The sequence below is a fragment of the Pelophylax lessonae genome (genome assembly GCF_965119305.1).
Source record: "Pelophylax lessonae genome assembly, chromosome: 1".
Classification (NCBI taxonomy): Eukaryota; Metazoa; Chordata; class Amphibia; order Anura; family Ranidae; genus Pelophylax; species Pelophylax lessonae.
In genome coordinates this window covers 463,669,734-463,693,216 of record NC_138768.1, presented here as the reverse complement: position 1 = coordinate 463,693,216, position 23,483 = coordinate 463,669,734, and the positions used below count along the sequence as shown (strand labels likewise).

The 23,483-nt window shown below is 42.9% G+C and overlaps 1 protein-coding gene across 1 annotated transcript in view; it reads left to right on the top strand.

The window, feature by feature from the left end:
• The window catches only part of GNA15 (G protein subunit alpha 15), a 148,499-nt gene that overhangs the window by 110,187 nt on the left and 14,829 nt on the right, over window positions 1–23,483 (top strand). The window contains exon 6 of the mRNA XM_082259721.1: window positions 19,771–19,924. Coding sequence (XP_082115847.1) covers window positions 19,771–19,924 — 154 coding nt within the window. The remainder of the gene's footprint in view (window positions 1–19,770; window positions 19,925–23,483) is intronic.

The window sequence follows — 23,483 nt, the reverse complement described above, 5'->3', positions numbered from 1 at the left end:
AAACCTTCAGAAGTATGAGATGAACCCCAACAACTTGGAAAGGTGGATCTCTCTCACACGTACCAACACAGACTATCCCCCAATTTAACTGATCCCCAAAGGTTTTTGATTAAATAGCGGAATAGAAAATATGATCCCAAAAAAGTGTATGTATATCACACGTACACAACCACACTAGGCCCCAATTACTATTGTTTGTACCCCTAAAAGGCTAGGAGTAGGGGGAGTATGGAACAGGCAGCACCCTCAAACCTTCAGAAGTATGAGATGAACCCCAACAACTTGGAAAGGTGGATCTCTCTCACACGTACCAACACAGACTATCCCCCAATTTAACTGATCCCCAAAGGTTTTTGATTAAATAGCGGAATAGAAAATATGATCCCAAAAAAGTGTATGTATATCACACGTACACAACCACACTAGGCCCCAATTACTATTGTTTGTACCCCTAAAAGGCTAGGAGTAGGGGGAGTATGGAACAGGCAGCACCCTCAAACCTTCAGAAGTATGAGATGAACCCCAACAACTTGGAAAGGTGGATCTCTCTCACACGTACCAACACAGACTATCCCCCAATTTAACTGATCCCCAAAGGTTTTTGATTAAATAGCGGAATAGAAAATATGATCCCAAAAAAGTGTATGTATATCACACGTACACAACCACACTAGGCCCCAATTACTATTGTTTGTACCCCTAAAAGGCTAGATGAGGAGTAGGGGGAGTATGGAACAGGCAGCACCCTCAAACCTTCAGAAGTATGAGATGAACCCCAACAACTTGGAAAGGTGGATCTCTCTCACACGTACCAACACAGACTATCCCCCAATTTAACTGATCCCCAAAGGTTTTTGATTAAATAGCGGAATAGAAAATATGATCCCAAAAAAGTGTATGTATATCACACGTACACAACCACACTAGGCCCCAATTACTATTGTTTGTACCCCTAAAAGGCTAGGAGTAGGGGGAGTATGGAACAGGCAGCACCCTCAAACCTTCAGAAGTATGAGATGAACCCCAACAACTTGGAAAGGTGGATCTCTCTCACACGTACCAACACAGACTATCCCCCAATTTAACTGATCCCCAAAGGTTTTTGATTAAATAGCGGAATAGAAAATATGATCCCAAAAAAGTGTATGTATATCACACGTACACAACCACACTAGGCCCCAATTACTATTGTTTGTACCCCTAAAAGGCTAGGAGTAGGGGGAGTATGGAACAGGCAGCACCCTCAAACCTTCAGAAGTATGAGATGAACCCCAACAACTTGGAAAGGTGGATCTCTCTCACACGTACCAACACAGACTATCCCCCAATTTAACTGATCCCCAAAGGTTTTTGATTAAATAGCGGAATAGAAAATATGATCCCAAAAAAGTGTATGTATATCACACGTACACAACCACACTAGGCCCCAATTACTATTGTTTGTACCCCTAAAAGGCTAGGAGTAGGGGGAGTATGGAACAGGCAGCACCCTCAAACCTTCAGAAGTATGAGATGAACCCCAACAACTTGGAAAGGTGGATCTCTCTCACACGTACCAACACAGACTATCCCCCAATTTAACTGATCCCCAAAGGTTTTTGATTAAATAGCGGAATAGAAAATATGATCCCAAAAAAGTGTATGTATATCACACGTACACAACCACACTAGGCCCCAATTACTATTGTTTGTACCCCTAAAAGGCTAGGAGTAGGGGGAGTATGGAACAGGCAGCACCCTCAAACCTTCAGAAGTATGAGATGAACCCCAACAACTTGGAAAGGTGGATCTCTCTCACACGTACCAACACAGACTATCCCCCAATTTAACTGATCCCCAAAGGTTTTTGATTAAATAGCGGAATAGAAAATATGATCCCAAAAAAGTGTATGTATATCACACGTACACAACCACACTAGGCCCCAATTACTATTGTTTGTACCCCTAAAAGGCTAGGAGTAGGGGGAGTATGGAACAGGCAGCACCCTCAAACCTTCAGAAGTATGAGATGAACCCCAACAACTTGGAAAGGTGGATCTCTCTCACACGTACCAACACAGACTATCCCCCAATTTAACTGATCCCCAAAGGTTTTTGATTAAATAGCGGAATAGAAAATATGATCCCAAAAAAGTGTATGTATATCACACGTACACAACCACACTAGGCCCCAATTACTATTGTTTGTACCCCTAAAAGGCTAGGAGTAGGGGGAGTATGGAACAGGCAGCACCCTCAAACCTTCAGAAGTATGAGATGAACCCCAACAACTTGGAAAGGTGGATCTCTCTCACACGTACCAACACAGACTATCCCCCAATTTAACTGATCCCCAAAGGTTTTTGATTAAATAGCGGAATAGAAAATATGATCCCAAAAAAGTGTATGTATATCACACGTACACAACCACACTAGGCCCCAATTACTATTGTTTGTACCCCTAAAAGGCTAGATGAGGAGTAGGGGGAGTATGGAACAGGCAGCACCCTCAAACCTTCAGAAGTATGAGATGAACCCCAACAACTTGGAAAGGTGGATCTCTCTCACACGTACCAACACAGACTATCCCCCAATTTAACTGATCCCCAAAGGTTTTTGATTAAATAGCGGAATAGAAAATATGATCCCAAAAAAGTGTATGTATATCACACGTACACAACCACACTAGGCCCCAATTACTATTGTTTGTACCCCTAAAAGGCTAGGAGTAGGGGGAGTATGGAACAGGCAGCACCCTCAAACCTTCAGAAGTATGAGATGAACCCCAACAACTTGGAAAGGTGGATCTCTCTCACACGTACCAACACAGACTATCCCCCAATTTAACTGATCCCCAAAGGTTTTTGATTAAATAGCGGAATAGAAAATATGATCCCAAAAAAGTGTATGTATATCACACGTACACAACCACACTAGGCCCCAATTACTATTGTTTGTACCCCTAAAAGGCTAGGAGTAGGGGGAGTATGGAACAGGCAGCACCCTCAAACCTTCAGAAGTATGAGATGAACCCCAACAACTTGGAAAGGTGGATCTCTCTCACACGTACCAACACAGACTATCCCCCAATTTAACTGATCCCCAAAGGTTTTTGATTAAATAGCGGAATAGAAAATATGATCCCAAAAAAGTGTATGTATATCACACGTACACAACCACACTAGGCCCCAATTACTATTGTTTGTACCCCTAAAAGGCTAGATGAGGAGTAGGGGGAGTATGGAACAGGCAGCACCCTCAAACCTTCAGAAGTATGAGATTGTGTTCACTGTACCCCACAAAGATTGAGTTCACTGCACCCCACAATGATTGTGTTCACTGCACCCCACAAAGATTGTGTTCACTGCACCTCACAAAGATTGTGTTCACTGTACCCCCCAAAGATTGTGTTCACTGCACCCCACAAAGATTCTGTTCACTGTACCCCACAAAGATTGTGTTCACTGCACCCCAAAAAGATTGTGTTCACTGCACCCCAAAAAGGATGTTGTTCACTGCACCCCAAAAAGGATGTTGTTCACTCCACCCCAAAAAGATTGTGTTCACTGCACCCCACAAAGATTGTGTTCACTGCACCCCAAAAATGATTTTGTTCACTGCACCCCAAAAAGGATTTTGTTCACTGCACCCCAAAAAGGATGTTGTTCACTCCACCCCAAAAAGATTGTGTTCACTGCACCCCAAAAAGATTGTGTTCACTGCACCCCACAAAGGATTTTGTTCACTGCACCCCAAAAAGATTGTGTTCACTGCACCCCAAAAAGGATGTTGTTCACTGCACCCCAAAAAGGATTTTGTTCACTGCACCCCAAAAAGATTGTGTTCACTGCACCCCACAAAGGATTTTGTTCACTGCACCCCACAAAGATTGTGTTCACTGCACACCAAAAAGGATTGTGTTCACTGCACCCCAAAAAGATTTTGTTCACTGCACCCCAAAAAGATTGTGTTCACTGCAGCCCAAAAAGATTGTGTTCACTGCAGCCCAAAAAGATTGTGTTCACTGCAGCCCAAAAAGATTGTGTTCACTGCAGCCCAAAAAGATTGTGTTCACTGCAGCCCAAAAAGATTGTGTTCACTGCAGCTCACACACAGAAAAATGGATGTGGATCACTGACACCTGCCTATCTCCAATCCCACACCACACAGCAATATCGATTGTAGTTTGTAGAACACAGTTTCCCTAAGATTCAGCAGACTCTGTCCCTAACAGGATTGAGAAGAGATCGTAGATCAGGATTGAGTGCAGACCCCACCCCCCACACAGCAATATCGATTGTAGTTTGTAGAAGACACTGACCCTATAATTCAGCAGACTCTATCCCTAAAATGCCTACAACTCGCCCTGCCTAAACACTCCGACCTGTCCCTCAATTCTATCCGGACACAAATGGTTTTTTCCTGCCTATCTTTCCCTAATCAGCAGCCAGCACGTTGATGTGTGCTCTGTCCCTGAATCTAAGCAGCATAATGACGCCGCTGCGGCTGCCTCGAACTTATAAAGACTTGGTCACATGCTTCAGACGGCCAATCACAGCTACTGAGACATTTGCAGGCATGGCTGGGATGGCTTAAGGCACACCAGTTAAACGATTGTTGATTGGCTGTTGAAAGCCCGCCATGAAAAGAGCGCCAAAGCATGCAAAACCCGGAAATAAAACGACCGAACACGGATTTTTACCCGAACATACAGTAAAGTGTCCGTGTCCGTGTTCGGGTACAAAAAATCCAATTATTCGGTACGAACACGAATAATACAGTCCGTGTTCGCTCAACACTAACCTTAGCAGATCTCAAGATTTGGTTCTGTTGCTCTTACTTCGGATACAGATTCCACAGATTCCGACATAATCTCGGCAGTCAGACCTTAGACCAGGCCACCAAAAGGAGCATTACACAAGTTCCATTGTCTTAGATGCCCATAAAATGCCTTATCAAGGGATGGTCATGAAACAAACTAAGGAATTTGGAACGTAACTTGGGGGTATAAACACCTTTTGATTATGTAGGAAGAGTCCCACCTGTTCCTGCAGACAAACGCTTGGTGATAGAACATCCTTTATGGATGTCTGCTTTCAGTAGTAAAAGTTTTGGGCCGGCAGGATTGTGTCTGCTTGGTTACCCTCTTTATCCTCTGGGTACATGTGAGAAAAAGCATCAGGCTTGCCATTCTTGGAACCCGGTCTGTAAGTGATATGGAAGGTGAAGTGAGAGATAAATAGTGCCCACCTGGCTTGACGTGGTTTTAATCATCTGGCTGTTCTCAGGTACTCTAGATCAGTGTTTCTCAACTCCGGTCCTCAGGGCACACTAACAGGCCAGATTTTAAGTATTACCTTGGGGAGATGCAGACTAGAATACTGCAATCACTGAGCAGCAAATGATATCACCTGTGATGTACTTCAGTCTTCTTGCAAACCTGGCCTGTTAGTGTGCCCTGAGGACTGGAGTTGAGAAACACTGCTCTAGATTATTGTGATTGTGATCGGTAAAGATCAAAACAGGGTCATCTGCCCCTTCTAACAAGTAGTGCCATTCTTCTAGGGCTGTCTTTATAGCTAGCAGCTCCTGGTCTCCCACATCATAATTATTTTCTGCCAGGCTGAGTTTCCTAGAAAAGAAGGCAATGGTATGAAGAAGGGACTTTGTGCCCTGACGCTGTGACAGAATGGCACCTACGACATTTTCTGAGGCATCCACTTCAAGGACGTATGGTGGTACAGGGTTTGGATGTCGCAGAATAGGTGCTGTGGTAAGTAGAGTCTTTAACTGGTCAAATGCAGCTTGTGCTGTTGGTGTCTATTGAAAAATGAGTATTTTGCTTTGTCAGCTGGGTGACAGGAGAGATAATAGCAGAGAAATTGTTAATAACCTTGTGGTAGAAATTGGCAAACCCTATAAATCTTTGCATGCTCTTCCTGTCTGTTGGAGTGGGCCATTCAAGGATAGATTTGACCTTCTGGGGGTCCATGGAGATGCCTGAAGTGGAAAAGATAAGTCCAAAGAAATGGATTGTTTCTTTTTCAAATTTTCACTTTTTGGCCTTTGCGTACAGTCCATGGTGTCTTAGGCGGCTGAAGACCTTTTTGACATTTTCACGGTGCATTTGGATGGATACTGAACAATGAAGATGTCATCAAGATATACAATCATAAAAAGGTCAAGAAAGTCTCTTAAAATATTGTTTATGAGATGCTGAAAGGTTGCTGGAGCATTACACAACCCAAAGGGCATGACAAGGTATTTGAAAAGTCCGAATCTGGTGCGAAAGGCTGTCTTCCATCTGTCTCCTTCGCGGATCTGTACTAGGTGGTATGCTCCTCGTAAGTCAAGGTTTGGAAATACAGTGGCTGCCCTAAAGCATTGAAAAAGTTTGGGAACCAGAGGCAAAGGATATCTGTTCTTGACAGTGATTTTATTTATTCCCGACAACAACACAGGGATGCAAGGAGCGATCCTTCTTCTCTACAAAGAAAATATCAGCCCCTGCGGGGGACGTAGAGGGCTGGATGAAACCTTTTTCCAAATTTTCATCAATGTAAGGGCATACTGCTTCAAGTTCTAGTTCAGAAAGAGGGAAGATGTGACCAAAAGGTATCTCAGGACCTGGCAAAAAGTTCATGGTCATACGTGCAATGGGGTAGCAAGATGTCTGCTTTCTTTTTATCAAAGACCTCCAAGAATTCATGGTACATTGAAGGCACAAGCTGTGATACAAGGGAATCAGGATGTAGACCCAGAAGAGGCACAGGTTCCACAGGAATGGGCTGGAAGCAGCACTGTTGGCAATAGGTGGATGGCAATGTCAATTTCCCTGTTCCCCAGTTTATCTGAGGGTTGTGTGCTTGTAACCAGGGAATGCCCAGAATAACAGGGAACATAGGAGATGGGATAATGTCCAGACATGAATATTCTCGATGGCCATTATTAGATATAGCCAGTAGTGGGCAGGTTTGTCAAGTTATGGGCCCAGACTTAAGGTGGGATCCATCAGCTAGGTGGATAGATAGCTGATGAATCTTTGCTTGCAGGGGAATCTGATGACCCTGAGCAAATGCACTATCCATGAAGCAGCTGCAAGCTACAGAATCTATGATAGCTGGGACTTGGATGTTCTTTCCGGGGATCTGTAGTGAAAGAAATAAAGTGATATGAGCAGATCAGTTTCCCACAGAACAGTTGTCAAAGTAGGTAGGGGGAGCAGTCTTGGACTTACTGGGCCTTACAGGGTCAGGATACAAGTCGGAGTCAGTACACAGTCAGGCAGCGAGGTACAAGAGCATGAGACAGGAGCAGGGTCAAAGCACAGGAAGGCAGGCAGGAATCCAGAGGAGAGTCGAGGTCAAGCCGGATGAAACGCATGTAGACAGGAAGCAGGTAAAGAGGAACAAGCTGAAAGACCACTCAGCAATGTGTTCCTCTCATTGCTCAGCTTAAATAGGCCGTTTTGGCGCCAGTGCATGCACGTGCACGCATGCGCATTTGTACATTTCTTCTTGTGCACACACTAGCTTGCCAACACATTCGCGCCAATGCCTGTTTGGTTCCATTTGAACTTCTCTTACCAATATGGTGCTACAAATGGACAATTGTTTTTAATACAAGGGCAACAAACAGCTAATCAGCAAGGGCAGAAAACAGGCCATTATTACAATATGGTTCCTTAAAGTGGTTGTAAAGGCTGAAGGTTCTTTTCCTTCGTGTACTCTATTCTATTTTATACCTTATGGGTGCAGGAGCCCCCAGCAGTCCCCCCCCCCATACTCACCTGAGTCCCCCTCTCGATTCAGCAATGTGCACTAGAACCTCAGCTTTTTCGGGACTCCCTCTCCTGATTAGCTGAGATAGAAGCGGGGGCCCCTGCTGTCAATCACAGTGGAGGGTGGGGCCAAGCTGTGACTCTATGTGTCTTATGACCGCATAGAGCAGGGCTTGGGAGCGAGCGCGCACCAGTGCACTGAAATTAAATGGCTTGCTATTAGGGGCATTGTTCAAGGAAGAGGCAGATAAGGGCAAGTATGACATGTTTGTTCTTTTTTTTTTTTTTTTTTAAAGCTGAACCTTTAAAACAACTTTCAATTAGGGATCAGTGGGATAAAGAATCTCCCCTCACCTTACAAAAGTCTTCCTAAAGATCACTATGTTAAAGGAATTTTCTTTTTCCCATTGTTGGCCAGTGTAAAGTATGATTCTTTCTCTTGTTGACCACCAATGTAGGGGGATTCTTCTTTGCACTGACCAACCAGTGGCGTCACTAGGGGGGGGCCAGAGGGGGCCATGGCCCCACCAAAATTAGTCTGTGCCCCCCCATGTGCCCCCCCAATTTATGTGCACAACAAAAGTCATGGATTCTCATTCTGCGTCTCTGCGCGGATTGATGGGAAGCCAGGCAGCTGCAAGGAGAGAGAGTAGAGCTGTCAAAATGTAGCTCTGATGTCGGGGATGGGCGGAACTGATATGCGGGACCCGCCCCCTTTGTCAGACAGCCCATGCACAGAGACAAACAGCGGAGGTTACATTGCTGGGGAGGAAGGAGACGGGTAGGGACTGATTATAACTACTGTATGTGGACACAGCAGTGTATAATTCAGGTTTATTATACATGCTGTGGGTACACATACAGTAGTTATAATCAGTCCCACCCTGTCTCCTTCCTCCCCAGCCACCAGGGATGGGAGGAGAGGTGGGCAGTGAAGACACCTTGGACGCAGTGGCGTACCAAGGGGCGGGCCGGGTGCCACGCACTAGGGGGTGTCAGCCGGTGTCCTGCCCAGCGTGTTCTGACAGATCCTATCTGCAGTGGCAACTCCTTCAGTCTGCTGCTGCTGGCAGGCATCGGCGCTCGGCGGTAATAAGGGGGCGGGGCCTCAGCTGGAAGAAGGGGACGGGGCCTCGGCGGGAAGAAGGGGCGGAGCCTCGGCGGGAAGAATGGGGCGGAGCCTCGGCGGGACGGAGCCTCGGCTGGGAGAAGGTGAGTGCCCAAGTGTAAAGTCAATAGGGAGGTAATTGGCGCTGCCAGATGTAATTACACAGTAAGTAAAGTGTAGGTGTCAGTGTGGGGGTGTCAGTGTGGGGGTGTCAGTTTAGGTGTGGTCAGTGTAGGTGTCAGTGTGGGGGTGTCAGTGTAGGAGGGGTCAGAGTACGTGTCAGTGTGGGGGTGTCAGTGTGGCGGGGGTCAGTGTGGAGGGGTCAGTGTAGGTGTCAGTGTGGCGGGGGTCAGTGTGGGGGTGTCAGTGTAGGGGGGGTCAGTGTAGGTGTCAGTCAAGGGGGGTCAGTGTAGGAGGGGGTTCAGTGTAGGAGTCAGTGTAGGGGGCTCAGTGTAGGTGTCAGTGTAGGAGTCAGTGTAGGGGGGTCAGTGTAGGAGGGGGGTCAGTGTAGGTGTCAATGAAGGGGGTCAGTGTAGGTGTCAATGAAGGGGGGTCAGTGTAGGTGTCAATGAAGGGGGGTCAGTGTAGGTGTCAGTGAAGGGGTCAGTGTAGGTGTCAATGAAGGGGGGTCAGTTTAGGTGTCAGTGTAGGTGTCAATGAAGGGGGTCAGTGTAGGTGTCAGTGTAGGGTAGGGAGGTTAGTGTAGGAAAGGTCAGTGTAGGAGGGTTAGTGTAGGAGGGGTCAGTGTAGGTGTCAATGTGGGGGGGGGGGGGTCAGTGTAGGTGTCAGTGAAGGGGTCAGTGTAGGGGGGTCAGTGTAGGTGTCAATGTGGGGGGGGGTCAGTGTAGGTGTCAATGCAGGGGGGTCAGTGTAGGGGGGTCATTTTAGGAGTCAATGTGTAGGGGGGGGATCAGTGTAGGGGGTCAGTGTGTTAGTGTAGGGGGGGTCAGTGTAGAGGTCAGTGAAGGTGTCGGTGCAGGGGTCAGTGTAGGTGTCAGTGAAGGGATCAGTGTAGGGGGGGTCAGTGTAGTTGTCAGTGAATTGGGTTCAGATCCCCATAGACAGGTCCCATCCTTCTACTTATTTATTTTCCTACCTTTTTATCAAGCACCTTTTTTTGCTTTTATGGATCAAACTGGGAGGAGTATGCGCTTCATTGGTGTACCACCCCATGTCTGACTTCCCTCTCCTCTCGACCCCCTGTTCTCCTCTTCTCTCCTCCTGACCCCCTGTTCTCCTCTCCTCTTCTCTCCTCCTGACCCCCTGTGCTCCTCTTCTCTCCTCCTGACCCCCTGTTCTCCTCTTCTCTCCTCTCCTCTCCTGACCCCCTGTACCATGCTCCATAGCACCCCATGTCTGACCTTTGACTGAGGGGGGGGGGGCATTGGGTGGAGTATGGGCGGTACTTTTTAAATGTGGGAGGAGCTTGGGCGGGACTTTAAAATGTGGGAGTGGTTATCAAATTTACCTTCGGGCTGAAGCCCCTGGTCTTTTTCCCACCTAGCAACGCCCCTGCTAGCAACACAACAGACAGGCCGGCGGGTGTATGTATGTGTGTGTGTGTATATATATATATATATATATATATATATATATATATATATATATAAAAATTGCGTTTTATAGTTGGCCCCCCTACTTTTGATCCCGTCCCCCCATGTGCCCCCCCTAAATATAAAAGCTGGAGACGCCACTGTGACCAACATTGCAAGAGAAGGACAAACCCAACTGGCATTGGCAAAAATAAACCATGCATGAGATTGTCCTCCATTTTTTGTCAGCAAGACAGCATAAAACAAAACATCTGCTGGTCCAAGCCACTAACTAGACTCAAATTAGTTGCTGACTAATAGGATGTTCCCTAAAAGGTTCCTCAACATAGGCAGGCAGCCCTTGTACCTTTTTTAGGGTTCTGTTAACATTTAAGTCTTTTCAGCAGTATACTTTCACAGTAGAGATGGTGAGAGAGCCATGAGCATTAGTCTTCACATACAGGTGCATCTCATAATATTAGAATATCATCAAAAAGTTAGTTTATTTCAGTATTTAAATTCAAAAAGTAAAACTCATATATTTTCACGCAGAGTGATATATTTCAAGCATTTATTTCTTTTAATGTTGATGATTATGGCTTACAGCCAGTGAAAACCCAAAATCAATGCATCAATGTATCAATGTGGCCGGGTATAGAGGGGATCAGCTTGTGGCACTGCTGAGGTGTTATGGAAGCCCAGGTTGCTTTGATAGTGGCCTTCAGTTCGTCTGCATTGTTGGGACTGGTGTCTCTCATCTTCCTCTTGACAATACCCCACAAATTCTCTATGGGATTTAGGTCAGGCGAGTTTGTTGGCCAATCAAGCACAGTAATACCATGATCATTAAACCAGGTATTGGTACTTTTGGCAGTGTGGGCAGGTGCCAAGTCCTGCTGGAAAATGAAATCAGCATCTCCATAAAGCTGGTCAGCAGAGGGCTGCACTGACTTTGGACTTGATAAAACACAGCGGACCAACACCAGCAGATGACATTGCTCCTCAAACCATCACTGACTGTGGAAAATTTTGCATTTCTTTTGGAAATAAAGGTCCCAGAGTGGAGAGGCACAGAATCAAAGTTGCATGAGGTCCAGTGTGAAGTTATCACAGTTGGTGATGACCTGGGCATCCAAAACGCAGTTTCCAATTGCAATGAATGGAAATTGTGGAAAAATCGCTGTAAAAACGCACTGCAAATGCATCTGAAACACAGCAAATATTGCGGTAAAAACGTATGTGCAGTTTTACCTCAATTTTGCTACAGAGCATTTGGAAAGTACTCTTAGTTTTGGATAGTGGATCTGCATCCTATTTATATAAATTACAGATGTATGGAAAATCTTGAGAAAAATCATTAAGGTGGAAGGTATCATGATCTCACTGAATATGCTTTTAGACTTTATTAAAACAAATTCTGTGCTCAAACTGATGATACAGTTGCTAAAGATTCTTGAGATGTCTGCTGATCTGCACGTACATTTTGTTTTCGTTAGAGTGTTTGCAAACACTTATTAATTTAAGTGGCAAATATTTAAAGTGTGTGTTTGAGAGCCCTTATAGTTTTTTCCAGGAATGGAAAAACAGATAGATTTGTGAAAAAAAGAGTCTAGTAACAAATTATTAAATGAAAGACCTAATAACTAGGAATTTAAAACTCAATAACAACCCGTATAGCATTACATTTACAGGGGATTGGAGTCATGAACAAATTAACTACCTGGATTTGCACATTTTTAAAGAAAATTATTGTCTTAAAAGTAAAACTTTTTTTAACCACTTGCCGACTGCCTAACGCCGATCTACGTCGGCAGTCAGCCCCTCACAGGCAAAGTGACGTAGGGCTACGTCACTAGCTTGTGAGGGTCTAGGGAGCGAGCGCGCGCCCCCGGAGGCGCGCTCCCGCGTGGTCACGGACCCCCCCGCGCGTGTGACCAGCGGACCCGATGCCTGTCATTCTCCTCGCTGTAAAGACACTGATAAAACGGATCTAGTATGTAGATCCGTTGATCAGTGTCCTTACAGCTGAAGCCACAGCCAATCACAGTAGAAAGCACGCCCCTAGGGATACACACAGCCCCTCCCTTCCAAATAAAGTTAACCCCTTCACAACCAGTGTATTTTTACAGTAACAGTGCATATGTATAGCACTGATTACTGTAGAAATGTCACTGGTAACCCCAAAAGTGTCACAAATGTCAGTCAAGGGTCCGATCTGTCCGCCCCAATGTCGCAGTACCGCAAAAAAAATTGCAGATCGCCGCCATTACGCGTTAAAAAAAAAAACAACAAAAATGACAAAAATCTTTCCCTTTGTTAGTAAACGCGATAACTTTTGCGCAAACCAATCAAAATACGCTTTTTGCGATTTTTTTTACCAAACATAGGTAGCATAAAACAAATTGGCCGAAAATTTTAAAAAATTTTGATTTTTACTTTTTTTTTGGGGGGAATTTCATATAAAAAAATGTGAAAAATATTGTTATTTTTGCAAAAATTACGCTCTTTTTTTGTTTATAGCGCATGATCAAAAAATCGCACAGGTGATCAAATACCACCAAAAGAAAGCTCTGTTTGTGGGAAAAAAAGGACGTCAAATTCGTTTAGGTACAGCGTCGCACGACCGCGCAATTGTCCGTTAAAGTCACGCAGTGCCGAATCGCAAAATACCCCCTGGTCAGGAAGGGGGTAAAATCTTCCGGGGCTTAAGTGGTTAAACCCACTGACATAAATGGTTACATACCCATGACTAGCTGTCACCATCCCACTTGGAAGGAGAATATCCCAAAAAAGGCCAACTTATTCCACAATTTAGAGGATTATTTAACGCAATCAGATATTTTACTAACCAGATTGGAGGAAAAAGGCTATGACAAAGGGAAGCTACTTAACACCAGGAAAACAGTACAGAACATGAATAGAGAAGACCTCTTATACAACAATAACCGTCCACTACATAAACGAGATGATCTGGCATTTACCACTGGTTTCCACAGGGGCTTCAGACAAACCGAACGTATTATCAAGAAATATTGGCCCATACTGAAGTCTGACAAAACGTTTTTCAAGCTATTACCATCTGTGAGGGATTAGCTCGGTGGCGGGTGTGGATGACCCCTTGGGGGGTTCGTTACACAGGGAGATAGCCGAGGAGTGGTTGAAAACAACAGTCTATGGTTTATTCTTCCAATTTTCTTCAAACAAGTGCATGCATCAAAAACAGCATAAATCAAAAATAAACAAATTAAATCCTGGCCACTGTGGGCGTCTACCTTCACACACACAGGAACCTATCTATGGAGTCTGTCCCAACCTACTGCTGGGCAGACACTGCTGATCATACAGCAGACAATCAATATTTATTTTCTCTTCACACAGAAAATGTCCATTTGTTTTTCTTCACACAGAAAAAGTCCATCACCTCACCTTTAGAAGTCTTTCAGCTGACTGCTCTCCTCAACTCACACAGCTTCAGGAGGCAGCAATCAGTAGTCATCCCCTGGATAACTTATAGAGGCCTTAATTGCCTCATCCTGAATAGCTGAATCTTTTTCAAAGTCCTTACACCTTTCTGGCTACCTCTGCAGCCGACACCCTGTAGTAATTGGTGAATTTTCTAAACAAGGTGGAAATGTATCTCCTGTCTATGAGAACACCCACAGATTTTCCTGTCACACATCCAAACCAAAATTTATTTATAGAAAATTCCTTCACTGCGAAACCAGTTAGTGCATAACGTGGTAGATCCTCCCAAACCCATAAAAATGTTTTCGGACACAAAAGGTTTCATTAGATGTAACAGATGCAACCTTGCAAAACTGTGAGAAACCAACCTAGAAAAACTTTAAGGTTCAAGTCCAGATGGAATGGAGAGGAATTCCATATCAACAAATTAATCAAATGTGATACTACCCGCGTTACCTACCTAATAGTGTGCCCCTGCCGGCTACAGTAAGTTGGTAGGACCACTAGGCCTCTATTTGTTAGGATATGAGAGCATCTAAATAATATAAGAAAAGGCTTTCCCAAACATAGTTTTTCCAGACACTTTGCCGAGGTACATAATAAGGATCCCAGTGGCCTCACCTTCTGTGGAATCGATTCCATATCTGGCCACTGGAGAGGAGAGAATAAAAAGATTAAAATCTCCAGAAACGAAACAGCATGGATATATAGGCTTAATACACTCCAGCCGAAGGGTTTAAACTTGGACATCAACCTCAATTGTTTTATTTCCAATTTTTAGACTCCATGTTCCCATATTTGTTAGATACAATTTTTTTTATTTTTCAGCCCTTGTCATACATTATTTCATATTTTTACTATACACTTTATGTATGGGGATTGTGCACTCAATTTATTTATTTATTTAGTTAGCTTTCCCATACAGTATAGTTTTTATTTATTGATCTACCATTTTATGCCATAATCTGCTACACACATCTAATCAATTTTATCTAATTTTATATATACATATATATATATTTATCTTAATTCATTCCCATTTATCATATTCATTAAATTCATGTCCATTACATATACTTAATTTTAATATATTTTAACTTCATTAATGTCCATTTTTACCATATCCATTGATACCTCTTATATATCCATTTCCAATCCTCCCACTTCTAATGCCATTATCCTCTCTACATTTTTATTTTTATATTTAATATACACATATACTTCATGTATATATGTTTTCTTATTTATGCCTATCCCAACTTATTTCCAATATTAACCACTAGATGTCCCCATTTCCAGTATACAGTAATCCCCCGCTACATCGCGGTTCAGTTTTTGCGGTCCCGGTAATTCGCGGTTTTTTTTGTAATGTTATTTTACTATATAAATCATTAAAAATGAAAGATTTTTGTGTTTTTCATAGCTCTTGCTCTGTCTCTAAGTATCTTTTATGTGTTTAAATGAGTTTCTATTGTTTTAAAAGTGTGTTTAAAGACCTTAAAATGCTTCTACACGTACAGTGACAGTAAAAAAAACATGCCTACAATGCATTTTAATAGGGTTTTTCTATTTCGCGGAATTTCACTTTTCGCGGCTGGGTCCGGAACGTAACCCCCGCAATGGAGGGGGGTTTACTGTATCCTCTCTTTTTCAATTTTATCCCTTTTTTTTTTAATTCTTTTTTCTTTATCTTCTTAATTTATTATACATTTTCAATATAGCTTATTTACAATTAATATATTTTATTATTATTATATTGTATACTCCGCCTTGCTGTGTCTTTATGTCTTTTTTTTGGACAAGCATGGATACCTATATATATATATATATATATATATATATATATATATATATATATATATATTTATATCTTCAACATAACAAGCAAAATCCACCCAACAAGCAAAATCCCATTCATTTCAATGGCCCCTGTTCACATATGAGCGTTTTGTCGCCTGAAGCCAAACACCTAAAGCCCAAAAAAGAGCTTCTTTTTTGGCCGATTACAAGAGTTTTTGTTAGATGTCAATGCCTGCCTCCAAACACCTGCAAAAAAATGGCTCTGGCTGGCTCTGATGAAGAGGCGAAGCCTCGAAACGCGTTAGCCGTCAATTATTTTGACTGTGAACTGTCATTTGATGGATTGTGTCATATGTATCTGATATGCTGGCTTACAACCCATGTTTGTGAGTATTTATATTTTAACTTGATATTAATAAAGCCCTATTGGGGATAATGCGCTAGGCCAGTGCGCCCTCTTTTTGTTTTTGTTTGTAGCTTGTGGTCGACCACCCAGGTCGTAGTGGGCAGCAAGGCCTAGCCATTGAGGATGCCAAGTAGGAGTCCCGTGATAGGAGTGAAGTGGGAGCCTTGTATCTAAACGCAGGAGGTAGATGCTTTGCATCACAATTTTCTTCCGGAGCACCTGCAAAAAAATGCCTGAAAACACCACCTTAAAAACACAGAAATAACGCCTAAAAATCTTCCCAAAAAATGCCTGAAAAACACCAAAAAAACCTGAAAACTATACGCTCAGTTGTGAATGGAGCCTTATTTAATCCTTTGAGTGGGGAGTGGGGCACATTTAAATTTCTAAAGCTTTTGAAAAAAAGGCTGTAAGCCATTTTTTCAAAAGCGTGGCTCTTTAAAAGGGCACAGACCCCCAAAATTAGTTTTTCCTTTTTCATGCCCTTTTTAGATCCAAGAGATTAAAAATGTGTTGATCCTTAAAAACCAAGAAATGGAAAAAAAGTGTCAAAATTGACACAAAACTCCCTAAAACAAATACAACAATGCTTAAAGTACAAAAATGAATGGACAACGGAGTTAAAATGTGACTTTAAATTTTAGAAGCCTCTCTTGTAGTTTCAGAAAAGGGACAGCCAATCTCTTAACTTTTTATCTGATTATTCTGTTTTGGTGCACAACTTTTGTTGCAGGTTTTTGGCAACCTATAAACAGAAACTAAACATTTTTTCACACATATCTGCTAGCATATTCAGTGTTGGTATCTATTTATCATCTAATAGGGTTCACCTGAGGTTTAGGGTAAGTGTTTAGGCTTTAGGCTATGTTCACACTGATCCGACACAAAAGTAGTCCGACTTTTGACTTTGCCCTACTACTTCATGACTTCCATGCGACTTCAATGAACGGGATCTGACTTTGAAATGATTGTGACCTTTGACCAATCAAAACAATTCCTTTGCTTCTGGTATAGAGGAAACCTCATGCCAAATTATTAGCACCCCCCCCCCCCCTCCAGATTCATACCAGGCCCTTCGAGTCTGCTATGGATATTCAGGGGGAACCCCACACCAATACTGAAAAAAAAAAAAAAAGTGTGTCGGGTCCCCTTCAAAATCCATACCAGACCCTTATCTGAGCATGCAGTCCAGCAGGTCAGGAAATGGGGGGGGGGGGGCACATGCCCTCAACATGGGGTGGCACCCGAAAGCACCTTGTCTCCATGTTGATGGGGACAAGGGCCTCTTCTTGACAACCCTGAGCAGTGGTTGCGGGACTCTGCAGGCGAGGGGATTATCGGAATCTGGAAGCCCCTTTCAACAACAGGGCCCCAAGATTCCTCCCCCCATGTGAATGTGTGGGGTACATTTTACCCCTACTCATTCACCCCAAAAAAATAAGTGTAGTGTTACAAAAAACAAAGAGAGAGTTTTTTAAAGGCCTTTAATAATTGAAGAATGTCCCCCCCCGTCGTAGCTCCAAGGTATCTTCTTTCTCCGGTCTTTCCCTCTGCTATCTTCTTCCATTGGTCTTCTCCCTCCGCTGTCTTCTTCCTACAGTCATCTCCCCCCCCCGCTATCTTCTTTCTCTTGTCTTCTTACTCTGGTCTTCTCTCCCCGCTGTCTTCTTCCTCCATTCTTTTTACTCCTGTCTTCTCCCCTGCTGTCTTCTCCCTCCGGTGATGTCTTCTCCCTTTGCCGATTTCATCTTCTTTTTCTTCTTCTTCTTCCTTCGCCACCAACTTGCTCAAAATAAAAAAACGATGCTGCTGGCTCCCGCGGTTATGTCAGGCTTTGTCAGCTATGGTGTCTGCTAGTTCTTATTTAGCCATAGGGCGTTGCTATCCGGTGACATCATGTGGAAACTCCTCCCCCTTGTGACATCACCACCCTGGGCATGATGGAACAGTGGGAACAGTTAAGACGGTCTTCTTGAGAACCATTCATTTTGACATGTAATGCAACCTATGCTCTGGAAGTCAGAGAACATGTCGGACCATGTGTGAACAGGCCCTTACTCCCAACTCTCTCTCATTTGGAGGGACACTTACTCTTTTGGGACCAGTCCCTTGTTCTCCATTAGTTGTTCCTCATTTTTGTCTGATGTGTAGACCTAGATGCAGGACCAATTGCTTGATCGCAGCACTGTCGCAAGTTAGAGGGTGTGGCATCACTGCTCCTTTTAAGCTCTGACATCAGCCGACACTGAGTCTTTTGATCGGGTTTGTAACAGAGGAAGGAGTAGCAGGGGAACACTGCTGAGGTTGAGCTTAACACAGACACAGCAGTTGCTTACCTTGCTATCCTCCTTCTGAATATGCTAGTTATGCTAATCTAATGGTTTCAATGCTTTATTTATTTATTTATTTATTTATTTTTATTTTATTTTAGTATTATTTTATATACAGAAAGAAGTGCAAACACCTTCAAATAACAAATCCTAATAAAAGGATCACTCCAAATAATCCAATTTGCACACCTTCATTTATACCTACAGCTATGGTATAAACGGTTGGTGCGTTATCCCTCAAACTATACTATCGGAAAAAAAAAAGGAGGGGTGGAGAAAAAGAGAAAAATAAAAATATTTATTACGACTTTTATATCATGACACTGGTTATTAACGAATGGTTTCAATACTTTCTAAGTATTCTACCTGTATATGAATGAGGAGTTGATATGTATGGAGTTAAAGCCATAAATTTCCATTTCAATAGTTTTTATTAGTTTTCAAAAGGAAGTAGGTACAAAATACAAAGCCAAGTAGTCTGTGGAAAAACTATTTTAACAAAATACAAGAGGGTATCCAAAATAACATCTGGCAAGATATATACAGTAAATCCACATATTTAAAATTAATTAAAGTGCATGTCTAGCTGAAGCCCTTTTTTCTTATTTTTAGGGAAGGGTTAAGACCCTTGTCAGGCTTTTAATGCTACCCAAGGCTCTGTTAGAGAGATTTCCCCTCACTGCTGACAATGTTTTATTAGACAAGAAGTGATAAAAACTTTTCCTTAGCAGAACAGATGGAAAAACACAATTATTTTATACAGTAGGGGAAGGCTTGAACCGCTGTCTGATTTTTATTCTGTTGTATTTATGTTTCAAATGATGATTTTCCAATCTTCCTGTCTAATAAAACCATCAGCCACAGGAAATGAGAGTAATTCTCTCTAACACAGCCCAGCTGGTAGTAAAACCCTGGCAGGAGTACTTATCCTTCACCACTCTTTGCAAAACTAGAGAAAAGATTTTTGTATTGACATAAACTTTAAGAGCCGGTTCACACTGAGGCGATCCGACTTCGAGGGGCGACCTGTGAAGTCGCAGCGCAACTTGCAGGGACTTCACATAATGGAAGTCTATGCAAGTCGCTCCCAGGTCGCCCCAAAGTAGTACAGGACCCTTTTTCTAAGTTGGAGCGACTTGTGTCGCTCCTATTAGAACGGGTCCTGTACTACTCAATGGCGAGCGAGCGACCGCGACTTGTCGCGCTAGTCTGAATGGGGTCTAAAGATCGTGTGCCAAAATGTCTGGCACCCAAACATACAGATTTTCAGATGCTGAAAAGAAAAGTACTACTTTTTCCAAAAAATCAATTGCCATTTTGTTATGCAGCATAGAAGGCTTTTTCTGACATTCCCTATCTTTTCATCATAGAATCGTATGAGAGAGAGCTTGGCACTCTTCAAGCAAATAATGGCGCTTCCTTGGTTTAAAGAGACTCCTATTATCCTTTTTCTCAACAAGACTGACTTGCTGGCTGAGAAGATCTACATGTCTGATTTGGCTACATACTTCCCCAAATTCAAAGGTACATTTCAATGTCAAAATAATAGGGTATTGAAAGAAACTGTCTTCGTTTAATATGAAAAATGTGAGAAAAGAACAATAACATTCTGATTCTACCAAATAGATCCTGCTAGTATAAAATAGATGCAGAAAATCACAACAGCAGGGCAGCATAAATTTGGTATGAAAGACGTGTGTCTTGAGGGTGCTGATAGCAAGCAGTGGTGTAATCTTAGATTATCTGAAAAAGTTATGTGGAAGGACTAACAAAACCACAAAATATTTACTGTGAAGAGTCAAGCAGAGGAGAAATAACTAAAAAAAAAAAAAAAAAAAACAGGGCTGAATACAAATTGTTGGTTTAGTCACTTAAATCTTCTCCCATACAATATCAGGGAGTGACGCTGCACAAAAAGATACATTTTAAGAGAAAAAGTGAGAGCTAGCTGAAGACATTCATCATTGTCCAAGCATACACCATATTACCAAAAGTATTGGAATGCCTGCCTTTACACGCACATGAGCTTTAATCCCAGTCTTAGTTCATAGGTTTTAATATTGAGTTGGCCCACCCTTTGCAGCTATAACAGCTTCAACTCTTCTGGGAAGGCTGTCCACAAGGTTTAGAAGTGTGTCCATGGGAATGTTTGACCGTTCTTCCAGAAGTGCATTTGTGAGGTCAGGCACTGATATGGACAAGAAGACCTGGCTTGCAGTCTCCACTCTAATTATTTTCAAAGGTGTTCTATCAGGTTAAGGTCAGGACTCTGTGCAGGCCAGACAAAGTCCTCCACCCCAAACTCGCTCATCCATGCCTTATCGTCCACATCATTGCCTTACCTCACAAATGCACTTCTGGAAGAATGGTCAAACATTCCCATAGACACACTCCTAAACCTTGGGAAAGCCTTACCAGAAGAGTTGAAGCTGTCATATCTGAAAAGGGTGGGTCAACTCAATATTGAACCCTACGGACTAAGACTAGGATGCCAGTTCATATGCGTGTAAAGGCAGGTGCCCCAATAGTTTTGGAAATTTAGTGAATCTAAACACGAGAACTAAAATTGTACATTTTGTTGCTTACCAGTCTTTAAAGTGTCACTAAAGGCAAAACTTTTTTTCATTTTGGATAGAGTAGTAGAAGGATTATAACCCCCATCATTTTTTTTTTCTGTGTCCCATTGCGGAGATTTTTCTTCCCTTCATGTCCTGTAGCCAAAACAGGAAGTGACAAGATCTCTCTCCAAAGTGAGGGAATACCAAGGTGTCACAAAGGTTGCCAGAACTAGTGTCCCCATTGGAAGATTTCCCCTCCATTCCTGTTCAGATGTCAATCCAAAATTTGGGACTCTCTCTTTTAATTTCACTTTTGAAGATAACGGTAAACAGGGCAAATAGAGAGGTAGAATTTCCCTAACGGGGGCACAGGCAGCATTAAAGCAGACAAGTTCTAATCCCTCCCCACATCCAAAACTAAAAAAAAAAAAAAATTGCCTTTAGTGACACTTTAAACGTAGTGGCTGCATCAGCCTTTTCAGTTTTTTTTTCCCTTTTATTTTCACCTGGTGAACTTGCCAATAACACACTTCCTCTCCTAAGGTGACACCACTCACTCACCATACTATATCTATTTAGAAACAGCATTGTCACCATAGGCTGCTATCCTTATTTGGGCTGCAAACATCTTCCCATCTCATCATCTCAATAACCTAGCGGGGATTCTTGTTCTGCCACCCCAAACAAAGCATTGAGTCAAGGTATGATCTCAATTTACACACCAAAATACTGAAAACATTCAAGAGGGCCACACAATAGCAGCATGTTTTCATGGTCCAGTATGTCGATTTAGGTGGCCTATTCAAAAACAATAGGCTCTAACACAGTAACACACCAACAATTTTGATCTGCTGTATTTTTTCCAATGTACTGTAATGCACACTGAAGAGAAAATGGGAGTAAGAAAAGCTCTATCCATCTGTCATATGGCACTTTTCCACTGCTGGAACCGAACGGTTAGGCTCGCTTTTGTGCTTTTCCACTGCATGGAACCGAACGGTACGGCTCTCTAAAACAGTACCACCTCGATTGTGGTTCCAAGAGGTACCATACCGGTACCATATCCCACAATCCTTTGCATGCAGGCACTACTAGCCACCGATTGGTCAGAGAATCGTTGTTATCCCACCCACTTAGCTTTAGTACTACTTTAGTGGAAAAGCAAGCCATACCAAACCGTACCAAACCGCTCCGACACCGTACCATGTGGTACCAGCAGTGGAAAAGCAAACCGGGCCAAGCAGGGCCGAGTAGAGGCGAGCCGGTACTTGCAGTGGAAAAGTGCCAATAGTAACTCCCAGCATTGCTATCAGTGACCACAATAATAACCCCCACCCTTGGTGTCAGTGGTTACAATATATTGAACAGTCCTTCCTCACACTTTTTAAATATACAGGTGGAGTGAGTGTATCCAATTTCAAGGCTTATCCTACTACTAATCTACTGCAGTGGATAGTTGGTTGAAAGTGCAACTCATCACAAAAAGATTGGGTCAAGTTTGAAAAAGATGTCATGGATATCCTGATAGCTGTTCTCTCTTAGACCCTCCGGGCCCACACTTTTACCCCAACGAGAAATCTTATTTTAGTTATATCCCTTGATTTCTTTGAAGCAGTAGTCTAGAAATGTAACTTTTCTACTCTTCTCAGCCTCTTGATCCCCTGGCTAATAATCCAGACTTTCCACCTAGTAACCATATTCAGCTCCATCTTTCTGAACCCTCAATTAGACTTTGATTAATAAAGGATTTCATAGACATGGGAATGCCTCACAAGATCAGAATTTAATGTATCCACCCTAATAATAGAAATTCCTTGTGGCCCTACCTCCAAAATAGAGCTTATATCTTCAACAACAGAAGGAAATGTCAATTTTCCTAAAATCTATGCCCCTTAAACAGAACTCTGAACCAGGGGACTATCCTTATTTCAAAGCACTTAGGGGTGAATGACCCTATGACCACCAGATAATTATGACCACATTGATGACTGCATTCTGAATGTTGCACACAAATTCTTACCTCCATTTGTCAACTCTATTCAGGAGTCAGCCCACAAGCATTTATGAAGGTGGTATAAAACACACCAGAAGCTTCATAATTTTTTCCATCTACATCCTTACAACAAATGTTGGCAAGACACTTGTGGAGGATGGATCTCTTTCTTCCTCCTTCCTTACATAACCCCTATTTTCAAGCTAGATTTATACCCTTACCTCCAAGATTGCATGTCAAGCCCCACCAATAGACTCAATCCTATGATTACTAAGCAACTTCACCCAGTGTAAAGCCTCGTACACACGCGTCGAAAATCAGCAGGGAATTTTCGTCCGACGATCGATCTGCCGATTTTCGGCTTGTTAGTATGATGCTTCCGACAACCGACTCCGACTTTTCGGCCGAAAAAAATCTGGTGTGCAGGCTATAAAATTTTTGTCCGCCGTCAAAACACGTCCGATTTTCGTGCAGTCAGTACAGATTTTGACAGGGAAAAATCTTATGAGCAAGACTGGGCATGCTCAGAGAA